General features: G+C 36.2%; 2 protein-coding genes across 2 annotated transcripts; one reads left to right on the top strand and one right to left on the bottom strand.

The window, feature by feature from the left end:
* The first annotated feature begins 885 nt into the window (after window positions 1-885).
* On the top strand, window positions 886-5,940 carry LOC120152755. Its single transcript, XM_039164906.1, has 6 exons — window positions 886-1,165; window positions 1,317-1,524; window positions 2,974-3,211; window positions 3,511-4,621; window positions 4,685-4,768; window positions 5,042-5,940. Exons 1-6 carry the CDS (start codon window positions 886-888, stop codon window positions 5,938-5,940), a joined length of 2,820 nt encoding a protein of 939 aa, XP_039020837.1.
* Window positions 5,941-8,218: 2,278 nt separating this feature from the next.
* On the bottom strand, window positions 8,219-9,205 carry LOC120152676 (short-chain dehydrogenase reductase 2a-like). The gene is made up of 2 exons (XM_039164857.1): window positions 9,120-9,205; window positions 8,219-9,040 (listed from the first exon to the last, which is right to left on the bottom strand). Exons 1-2 carry the CDS (start codon window positions 9,203-9,205, stop codon window positions 8,230-8,232), a joined length of 897 nt encoding a protein of 298 aa, XP_039020788.1. The 3' UTR covers window positions 8,219-8,229.
* Window positions 9,206-11,896: the final 2,691 nt, after the last annotated feature.

Raw genomic sequence — 11,896 nt, 5'->3', positions numbered from 1 at the left:
GCGATGCTGGTATTGCCGGCGCTTCTTGCGGCGTTTTTCCTATCGCCGCAAGTGTTTTTAACGGCACTTAAAAACGCCGCTATAGGACTAAAAAAACGCCGCTAAAACTCTATTTTGCTGTAGTGATAGGAGTGATACTTGATTATGGTTGCAACAAAAATATTTTGTTTGATTTTTTTGTGTAGTTATATTTGACCAAATATGCATACTGTTGTGATCCACCATGGTATTGTGATTAGAAAAAACACAACTTTTTGTTAGCCTTAATTAAGTGGGTTTATATCTTTTGTTGATACATTGCTAACATATGCCACTTGAAATGCTTTATTTTGACTATGCATATTAGTCAAACATGTGATGTATGGAATATTATTCAAAATTATTTAAAATTATGAAATGAATGTAATGATTCTTTTATGGAAATGTCTTTTTTTTTGCTTACATCTATTGGTCATATATGTAATATTTCTTCATATACATTTTACCCAACAATGATAAATCTTCAGTTATAATATAACAACCAAACATCATTACATTAACACTTCAATTACAACATAACAACCACACTACATTAATTCTTCAATTACAATATCAACCACACAACATTACCCTAAACACAAACATTAAAACCCATAAAAATATTGTTAAGGCATAAATACTTCAATTACAATATCAACCACACAACATTACCCTAAACACAAACATTAAAACCCATAAAAATATGGTTAAGGCATAAATACTTCAATTACAATATCAACCACACAACATTACCCTAAACACAAACATTAAAACCCATAAAAATATTGTTAAGGCATATATCCATAATATTACCCTAAGTCTTTAGTCAACCATTCTCTTAACCAAGTTAAGAGATAACAAAAAGAGATGAACAACAATAGCGTCCAAGAAGATCAAAGAGCAACAAAGAAAGTAAAGAATCGGGACTTAACAATTGAAGAAGAGGAAACAATGCAACAAACAGAGAATATGCAGACTGAAATTGAAGCCCAAGTTGAAGATACTGCGCGAAAAGATCATCCCAAGAGTCCTGAGAAACTCTCTTACGCTGCCATGACTGCCAGAGGATCTACCCTAAACAAGAACCCACCAGTCAACTTGCATGAAGAAGAGATAGTTCTCCAAGAAGGAGATGTTACTATGGACAGTACTGGAGATTTTCCTATAATAAACTTCTCAAAGCGAATCCATGACTTGATAGATCGAAACATGAAACAAGTTATCATCACGAGATTGCTGGGGAAAAATTGGATATAAAGCCCTGATGAACAGGATTCAGATGTTATGGATGCCGATAGGAAATTTCAACTTAATTGATCTTGATAATGATTACTATTTAGTCAAATTTGAAAATATTGAAGACTATACTAGAGTTCTCACCGATGGCCCTTGGATGATATTTGGAAGTTACCTGACTGTTCAACCATGGTCGAGGAACTTTACCACAGCTGAAAAACATCCCTCACAAGTTATCGCCTGGCTGCGTCTACCTGGATTACCGTACAGGTATTATAATGCAGTGTTAATCAGAACTATTGCAAATACGATTGGAAGAGTCATCAAAATTGATTACAATACTAAAGTTGTAGAGAGGGGAAAATTTGAACAAGTCTTTATTCCATGTATGGGAATTGATGCTTTCACCCAAAAGATAGAATAAGGGCTGCAACAAATCTGCTTCAACTGTGGAACCTATGGACATACTAAAGAAGTTTGTCAATCCAACCAAGAAGATAAACAGACCGATGTTAATAGCAATAGCAATACTATGAAAGAACGATCCAATGTTGAAAAAAGTAAAGAAAATCCCTTTGGCCCTTGGATGGTTGTTCAACCGAGAGGAAGAAACAATAGATACCAAAGAACGCAAAATAAAACCAAAGAGATTGAAGGAACATCAAGACAAGGATCAAGATTTGCACCTTTAAATGAGGAACAGTTAGAGGAGGAATCCAGGGGAAACAATAAAGATTACCAAAATCAAAGTAAGGTAAATGATACTCAAACACCTACTACAAAATCTAACACACCAGCAGAGCAGAAAGAAAACAGTACGAGAGTTAGAGAAAGAATAAGGAACAAAGACATACAATCTCAAAATGATACTACTACAATACAGACCCAGAGGACTATGACTCATACCAGCATTGAAGATGAAAATAGATAGTTGATGTCCCTATTACTGACAATGAAATGGCAGCTAACAAAGACAATACTAAGGAGGTTATGATAGGAGGGATCCAAGTCATGGCGAATGAAGAAATCCAAATTAGTGAACACATGGTAAATATGGGAGATGGAGTCCATACAGCAATTACCATTCATGATAAGGACAACATACGAAATCATACTTCTAGATGGAATATCAATAAAAAATCTAAGCAAGTTTCCCATTTTACCAAAAAAGGTCTGAAAATTGGTAAATCTAAACCTTCTACCAGTCCTAATGTTCAATTAATTTCAGAATGGATTCAAGAAAAATCCATGAACTCTGAGAATTTGGCTCCTCCTGATTACAACAACCCTACAAAAAACCAAAGTTAATCTCTGGAGCAAATTGATCTGAACCAGAACCAAGACGGTGAACAGGAAGAGATGGATCGGGCACAAATCAACAATCAATTACCTCAATAATTATGAAGATTCTTTTTTGGAACACTTAAGGGGTTGTTAAACCCTCTTTTAGAAGACACTTTAAAGATTGTGTTTAGTCACAAACCCAAGATTATTTCCCTGATGGAGACTCACAAAGTGGTAAGAAAGCTGACATAATTATTAACAATATGGGGTACATCAACTCTTTTAGAGTCGAAGCTCAGGGTCACAGTGGAGGCATCTGGATTCTTTGGGATAATTCGGTTAAGGTGAAAATATTAAGTATCTCTAACCAGTCCATGCTCAAATTAAGGATAATAACAGTAACTGCTGGAATTTCTTCATAGCAATTTATTCTAGCCCCAACCCCAATATTCGTTGTAAGATTTGGGATCTTCTAGACAAGCTCAAGCCTAACAATAATGAGCCTTGGATTCTAGGAGGAGACTTTAATTGTATTCTGAGTCCTGATGAGAGAACAGGTGGTAGCAGTAAGTACAGAGGAGGAAGTAACCATTTTCAAGATTTCATCTTCAACAATAATCTGATTGATGTTAATTTCCAAGGTGAAATTTACTTGGAGGCGGGGCAACCTATGGCAAAGACTAGATAGATGCATCATGAATTTGAACTGGTTAGAGCTTTACCCTAATTCTAGAGTCCAACACCTTGACAGAATGGGCTCTGATCATTGTCCTATCCTTTTACATACTATGGACAACCCCAAAGATTCTAGACAGAAACCGTTCAGATTCCTGGCAGCCTAGTTGGATCACCCAGATTTTGAACATTTCATTAAAAAGAGTGGGTTAAACATGAGAACCTTATGGATAGCCTCAACCATATCAAGGAGAACATTAAGGTTTGGAATAGAGAAGTTTTGGTAATATTAACCAGAAGAAGAAAAGATTAATTGCTAGGCTTAAAGGGATTGATAAAGCGCTTCGTCACCATAATTCAAACAGATTGTCTATTCTTGAAGTTGATCTCAAGATTGAGCTTGACACAATTTTAAGACAAGAAGAACTTATTTGGTCTCAAAGGGCGAGATGCAATTGGATTAAACATGGAGACAAAAATACCAAGTACTTTCATTCCTGTGCGATTACTAAGGGTAGGAAAAATATCATTACAGCTCTCAAAACTGAAGCTGAGACCTGGTGCGAAGATCAAGAAATGCTTAAAGACCATGTTAAAAAGTTCTATGAAGAACTATTCACAAAAGATCCTTTAGTGAAGAAATCTCTTGAGAATTCTAGACCCTTTCCTAATCTGAATAGGGAGCAATGGAACTGGTTGGATAAACCTTTTGAGAACATTGAAATTAAGGATGCTCTTTTCAGTATGAATCCTCTAAAAGCTCCAGGTATTGATGGGTTTCATGCTAACTTCTTCCAGAGTAATTGGGACACAGTTGGAGAAAAGGTTTGCCAGCTAGTCAAACACTGTCTCAATGGTGGCCAGATTGAAGAAGCTTTAAACAGAACGTGTTTGGTTTTAATTCCTAAGATTGATAACCCGGATAGAATTACTCAATTTAGACCTATAAGCCTCTGTCAGGTTACCTACAAAATTATAACCAAAGTTATCGTTAACCGCTTAAAACCTATTCTTCCTACTCTAATTTCTAATAGCCAAACAAGCTTTATACCAGGAAGGGTTATTACAGACAACATTATCCTTGCTCAAGAGGTTATCCACTCTATGAAGATAAAGAAAGGTAAGAAGGGGTACCTGGCCATCAAGATCGATCTGGAAAAAGCCTATGATAGATTAGATTGGAACTTTATTAGAGATAGTATTGTGAAGTTGGGCTTACCTAATAGATTTATTATGGCTATTATGAATTGTATTACCTCCACGACGATCCAAATTAACTGGAATGGTGGTCTTACGGAGCCTTTTAAACCATCAAGGGGAATCATACAGGGTGACCCCCTTTCGCCTTACCTATTTGTCATCTGCATGGAGAGATTAGCTCAAGAAATTGCATTAAATGTGGATCAAGGTAAGTGGAAACCAATTAAAATGTCTTGAAAAGGTCCTAACATTTCTCACCTCTTTTTTGCAGATGACCTTATGCTCTTTGCTGAAGCAGACAAGTCCCAAATTAAGGTTATTCAGAATACGCTCCAAAAATTCTGTAGCAGTTCGGGTTAGAAAGTTAATCTGCAGAAATCCAATATATTTTACTCAAGCAATTTGAATGTTCAAACCAGAGACAATATTACGAACATGATTGGAATCAAAGAGGTATACAATCTTGGAAATTACTTGGGCGTTCCTCTATTACACAACAGAATCAATAAAAACACCTATAGCAGCATCATTCAGAAAGTGAAAGACAGACTCTCAGGTTGGAAGGCTAAGACATTATCTTTGGCGGGAAGAATCACCCTTGCTAAATCTGTCCTCAACTGAATTCCAGCTTACACTATGCAGTCAATTCTTATCCCTAAAGGAACTTGCGATGAACTGGAAAGATTTACTAGAAACTTTATCTGGGGTCATACTAATGAACATAGAGGTGTTCATCTGGTGAACTGGGATACCCTTTGTAAACCTATTAAAGATGGGGGACAAGGCCTAAAGAACTTGAGGATGCAAAACAAGGCTTTCCTCTTTAAACTGGCTTATAAACTTATTAATAGAAATGATCTGTTATGGGTGCAGGTGATGAGAAACAAATATAAAGTGGAAGGAATCCTGCCTGAGAAGCTAACTAAGAAGGGAGGTTCAGCTCTCTGGAACCACATATGCAACCTTTGGTCAGAGTTTAAGCAGAATATCTGCTGGAACATTGGTAACGGAAATCATGTTCAATTTTGGCACGACAATTGGCTAGATCAGAATGGCCCTTTATCAAATTCATGCATCCATCCAGTTGAAGTGGAAAACGACAAATCCAAAGTAAATGAGATGATCAACCAGAATAGTACCTGGGATTGGAACAAGATTCATTGGCTACTTCCAGACCAAATTATCAACAAATTGAAAGCTACACCTCCTCCAATAGAAGTTAGCATTGCAGACTCGCCCGGCTGGATTCCCTCGGAGAAAAGAGTCTTCACTGTCAAATCTGCTTATAAGAAAATCACAAATATCAATTCATCAGAGGAGAAAATCTGGTCCACCATTGCCAAGCATAATAGCATACCCAGAATTAAAACTTTCCTATGGCTTATAGGAAACGACAGATTACTAACCAATTCAGAAAGAGCCCGTAGACATTTGACAACAGATGAAAGATGCCCTATGTGCAACTATGAATCAGAAGATATCAACCATTTGATGAGATTCTGCCCAAAAATTTTGCAGATGGATTGAACTTCTGGGTACCCAGAAAATGGAAAAGTTCCTGAGTCAACATAAAGGAATGGCTCATTGAAAACATTGAAACAAACCAATCCCCATCACTGAGGATCGAGAACTGGACTACTTTTTTCAGCGCTGTTATCTGGTACATATGGAAAAGAAGAAATCAGGTGATTTTCAACCCGAAAATGATTGAAAGAGACTCTATTATTCAACAAGCCTTAAGACTATCCCAAGATATTCAGAATACAGAAAGTTCTAAGACTGGAAATACAAAGAGCAGAAATAGCGATCAATACAAATGGCAAAAACCAGACAGAAACTACTGCAAGATTAATACAGATGGAGCCAAACGAATACGGGAGAAGCCGTGTGCGGGGAATTGCAAGAGACCATAACGGAAACTGGAATTGGGGTTTTGGTAAGAAAATTGGGATTTGTTCAATCTTAGAAGTAGAACTTTGGGGTATTCACGAGGGATTAAAAGTTGCATGGATGAAGGGTGAAAGGAAAGTGATTTTGGAATCTGACAGCAAAGAAGCCATAAACCTCATCAGAAACAAGTCGACTGAACACATAAAATTAACTATTCTGCAGCACATAGAGACCTTGCTCAAGAGAAATTGGATGGTTGAACTGAAGCACATACCTAGAGAGGCAAATCGAGTAGCGGATGTTATCACCAGGCAATTATGGATTACCAAGGGATTCAGTTTTGCTGCAGAACCCTCCCAAGGAAGCCGAGAAGTTTCTGATTTCTGATAGAACGGGCATCTAAACAGCCCTTTGTACCCGTTTCAACCAAAAAAAAAGTTAAGAGATAACAATTCATAATACCACTATCACAAAGAAGGAAAAGATAAAAGTCAAAATCCAAACAAGTTTTTGTTTCTTTTTTCCCTGATCCATGGCTTCAACCTTCTTAGACGACCAACAAAAATGGTTTTTGACTGATAACTTACTGATGTATCATACCAACAAAAAAAATTACAAATTTTAACCCCTTTTCCATAATTTCCAAGGCCTCGAAACCTTTTACCCAAATTTTCGTCAGTTCAGCTAATGATTATCGTTGAACGAACTCTACAGAAATACTATAGGTTCATATTTTTGTATGCATTTTTTATGTCAATCTTCTCTTCTTCTTCTATCACAATCATTTCTCTGCTTTTTTCAGCAGCTTTTTTAGACGAAGAAAGCCTTTACCAAAAGTGGTTCATAGTTCTTGTCAATGGTATAGTTTACCCCAAACTAAATCAGTTCAAAAACTGTCAAATCCTAACAAAATTATCGTCCTTAGCTACACTTGCTTGTTAAAGCCTAAGAGAAGAAGGCGAAAAAAAGTCAAATTTGATGGCAGGTTACCTACAAAACATCAACGGGACACTGAAATTGAAATAATTTGTCCTCAAAAGAAACACGAGATCACTTGGTTTTCAATTAATAATTATTCAAAGAAAGTGTACTTATTGGGTTTACAGTTGTGTTAAATTTCAGCTACTGCTTGTACTTGAATGAATATTACGTACTCCAGCCTACCAATAATTTACCCACTGCTATATCTATACTAGGAGTACTCCAATATATGGTTGGACGTATACTTTTATTATTTAGCCAATTCTTATGTAATTGGAAGTTTAAATTTGTAATTAAAATCGTTTTCCTGAATAAACAACGAAAATTCAATTGGATTGTACCAAACGCACAGGGAAAAGTAGGAAAAGGACCAACTTTTAAGCAATTATTTTGACCCAGAATAGAGGCTTGACTTCTTGACAAACATGAACTGAAGAAAAAGAGGCAAAATTGCGGCAATAATATTTTTTAGGGTTTTCATTTATTTATCAAAATAACATTTTTTTAATAAAATGCATTACACGCTTAATTTATTGGTTATTATTTATTAATCTTTATTCTTCCTAGCGACTGCATCTTACGAACCATCTAGGACTAATTAAAAACAATGCATGTCGACAGCAAAACTTTTAAACCCAAATCCAGACCCTATTTTGAGATTTTGGTCCTCCTAAACTAATTAGATGTTTAAATTATAATTTGTATTTATGTGTTCATTCATATTATATTTATTATTATTGTAAATATAATAAATAATATTATGGTCGTTAAGAGTGTTGTGGTTATGAAATTTTAATAACATATAATGTGAATATAATAATTGTTGATATCGCAGTAATATTTATTATTACGGTGCCAAAATTCATAAACTGAAGATTTACAATTAGGAAGGATGAGAGTGAGGATCTATAATGAATAAAGAGTTGAGAAAACAGGAGAACGAAGTTACAAGCTAACACAGTTCCTGGAGGTGGTAATTCCACCATCAACTACAAGATTATGGCCGCTGATATATTTAGATTCATCGCTAGCAAGATACAAGGCAGCCTCGGCTATGTCTTTAGCCCTGAGCGTCGGGCCTTTCAGATTGGCTAGCCCTCTCACGAACTCCTCCGTCTTCTCCACCTGTTCCTGGCTCGCATCGTCTTCTTCCTCGTCGTCGCTTCTCCAAGCATTCACCAGCATCGGCGTCGCCACCCCGAACGGCGAAATGCAGTTCACTCTGATCCCGAACCGCCCCAATTCACAGGCGGCGTTCTTCGTCAACCCGACGATGGCGTGTTTCGAGGCCGTGTAAGCGTGTGGACCGAGTCCACCCATCACCCCGGCTACACTCGCCGTCGAAATGATGCACCCGCCGCCGCCTCTGGGAATCATCGCGCGTGCGGCGTGTTTGATTCCGAGCGCCATCCCCCTCACGTTCACCCTCATCACGTCGTCGAACTCATCGGCGTCGAAATCCAAGATGCTTTTGTGCTTTTTCTGGTTCCCGAGCACGCCGGCATTGTTGAAGAGGATGTCGAGCCGGCCGTACCGGGAAACCGTCGAGCTTATCAAGTTCTCGATGTCTTCTTCGAGGCTCACATCGCAATGAACGAACGTGACGGAAGAAGACAACGAAGTAGCAAGCGCGGCACCGAGAGTGTCCTCCACGTCTGCAATGACAACTTTGGCACCGTGTCGGGCGAAAAGCCTCACCGTCGCCTCTCCGATCCCCCTCGCTCCGCCCGTCACAATAGCAATCTTTCCCTCCAACCTACAACAACACAAGGACTTAATAAACTCAACATCCATCAAAGAGAAGTCGATATTCTAATAAGGGACTGCTATTTTACCTTCTGAGGTGAGGGGAAGAATTGTTTTCTCTGCCCAAGACATGGAGGCCTTGCAGGGTATTGTCGGACATGACTTGAGCAGGCATGGTGATGATGGCAAATTAGAAATAAATTGAAATTGTTGTTTGCCGTTGGCAGGGATGCAATTTATAGGCAGCTAGTGGTGGAGTTTGGGGTGAGCTGTTTCCTATTTTCAAAGACTTTTCTGGGTAGCTTCCTAAATTTCTTCCATGCAGAAATTCATAATTACAGCTATATCCAGTAATGGTATTTGAAACACAACCAAATAATAATAATAATAATATTCTTCACCAATCATAGTTGGTCTAGTGAAATAAAACATTAAATATTTTAAACAAGTTTAGAGATTCGAATCCTGACGATTGCGAATAAAGTAAATTAGGTTGAGTAAATCACTTTTACCTTTGAAATACATTATTTAGATTAATCGATCAATAGATCAGATACGATGATTATACCAAAAATAATACTATTCGTATATGCAGAATGCATGCCTCCTAGGGGTGTTTATTCGGTTAAAACGGTGGCCGACCGAACCGAATTAATCGTAACCGAATTAACCGAATTTTTTTTCTTTAACCATTAACCGGACCGAACCTTTTTATGAAAAAATTAATCGAACCGAACAAATTTCGGTTAATTCGATTAATTTTCGAATTAACTGAATTTTTTTAAATTTTTTGAATTTAATATTTTTTTAATTAAAAAACAGTTTACAATATCTAATTAATTTGATTCAAACATTATATTAAAATAAGATATTTGTATCTATCAATTTAGTTCAAAAATAACCAACAATATTGCACTTCTACCAAATAAATCAGAACAAAGTACAGAATGCAGAACTGGAAGCATAATTCAGTATACAAACCAATCATAATTCAGTATACAAACAATTTACACTTTAAGTGTTGGTGCATGAAGAAGGTTGTGCTAACTACTAAGTTTTTGCTAATGCTGCCATACCAACCAAGATGTTCTCTATCAGTGCATATATTCATTCTTAAGAGAACATATTACCTGCACAGTGCACAATATAAAAATAAAGATGCAAAATTCAGTTCGAACTATCAAAAAAAACAATCCAAGGTAAACATCAAATATATCTATTAATATCAACCAATGCTAAATTATAAGTGCTAAGCTAACTCAATCTAATGTACATCTTATTTCAGGTTGATGAAGCTCTTATTAAGGTAGCAGGCCCAAAAGCTTATTTCATGCATTGTTTTGTCTGTTGAACGAGGTGATTACAATAAAAAATACATCTTATTCGTAACTCATTCATCACTTAATCAGATATGTGCTAACTAATACTAATCTGGCTAATGAATTAAAATGAATGTAAGGGAAGATACCATAAAAAACATATTCAAAATTGCTCCATGTGTATGTGCGTTTACGTGTCTTCCTACTCTCATTACCATTATGATAAGATTCCATATAATACGTGTTTTGAACATTCGAACCAATTTCTCTAGGAAATGCATATGCAAAATAAAATTTAGATGTCACATTTTGTGCATTTCCAATATAAAAAAAATATGTGTAAAACAATAAATACATGGATAGAAAACTAATGAAACTTGAACAAAAAGCATTATGGAACATAAAATGTTTAGTAAGAATGAACTCGAAACTAAACACTTAGAAACGGAACAAGCAACATCAAGAGAGTCATTCCTTCAGAGTTCCTAACACGTTTTTCATTATATAGATATTAAGGCTGTAATTCATATAGAAACTGTCATAATCATTTTCCCACTACTACTGCATCAACTCTCAAATAATGTTAAACACCTACAGTAGACCAGATTCATTACCATCGGTGACTTCTATTCGTTAATGTTTTTTTTCTTCTCAAATTCTGGTGTCGCCTAAAGGTTGTAGAAAAAGGTCCCAATACCAACTAATTTCATATAATTACCAGCAACGTAAACTGTATCATGCTTTTATTTTATTAGGAAAAAACAAACTGCGTGTCGGGATTCAAGCAAAGTTTCAGAAGACTTGATTCAGGTGTTGTTAAGCAAATGTAATATATATGAAGAAACTTTAAATTGCAGAAGTAACTTTTCTTTAACAAGTTTTTATCTGTGCCTACACTCGTAAATTGTAACCAATAGGATCTAAACACGACAATACACAAAAGGTTTTATTTTCAAAAATAAAAAAATTAGGATGGGTTATCCGGGGTTTGAACCAGCACTGATGTCAATTGAATATGTTATTGAAACATACATACACAACCTTACAGAGCACAACCCAGGAAAATCTAAATACTTGAAACTAATAGAACAAGGAAAGCACATTCATGAAATACCGAATACCTTAAAACCCAGAACAAGAAGCTACCAAACAGAATCGAACATGGAACCGAAACATTAAACAAATAAAAAAAAGAGAAAATCCCAACACCAGAAACAATATCAAATCACAAACCCTAAATTAAACAAATGATTAAAATTTTTAGGGGAGAGGTAAACTAATCAAAGAGAAAATCTAGAATTTTTAAGTTAGAAAGCTAACCTGAATCGAAATTAGAGAGACTGAGAGAGAGATAGAAAGAGAAGGAATGAGGGTTTGATGAAAGGCGAAAGCTCGGGTGGGGGTGAGGAACTGAGAATCGTGAGATGAGAATGAGATTGGTAAAGTTTACATTTAGTTTTTAGGTTATTTTATTTTATTTAGTTTTAAAATTTAAATGGGTTTTAAAATTTAAATGGGCAGTGGGCTAATGTATGAGTCTGATGGGA

This window comes from Hibiscus syriacus, unplaced genomic scaffold, assembly GCF_006381635.1.
Source record: "Hibiscus syriacus cultivar Baekdansim isolate YM2019G1 unplaced genomic scaffold, ASM638163v2 tig00111095_pilon, whole genome shotgun sequence".
In the NCBI taxonomy this organism is placed as follows: Eukaryota; Viridiplantae; Streptophyta; class Magnoliopsida; order Malvales; family Malvaceae; genus Hibiscus; species Hibiscus syriacus.
Note: the sequence above shows the minus strand (reverse complement) of the source record. Positions and strands in the feature narration are given on the sequence as shown.

Coding starts and splice junctions, on each gene's coding strand:
- LOC120152676 (XM_039164857.1), bottom strand. CDS start 9,205: ATGCCTGCTCAAGTCATGTCCGACAATACCCTGCAAGGCCTCCATGTC. Junction 9,041..9,119: donor TCTTCCCCTCACCTCAGAAG/GTAAAATAGCAG, acceptor GTGTTGTTGTAG/GTTGGAGGGAAAGATTGCTA.
- LOC120152755 (XM_039164906.1), top strand. CDS start 886: ATGAACAACAATAGCGTCCAAGAAGATCAAAGAGCAACAAAGAAAGTA. Junction 1,166..1,316: donor AGGAGATGTTACTATGGACA/GTACTGGAGATT, acceptor GGATGCCGATAG/GAAATTTCAACTTAATTGAT. Junction 3,212..3,510: donor TGGAGGCGGGGCAACCTATG/GCAAAGACTAGA, acceptor AATATTAACCAG/AAGAAGAAAAGATTAATTGC.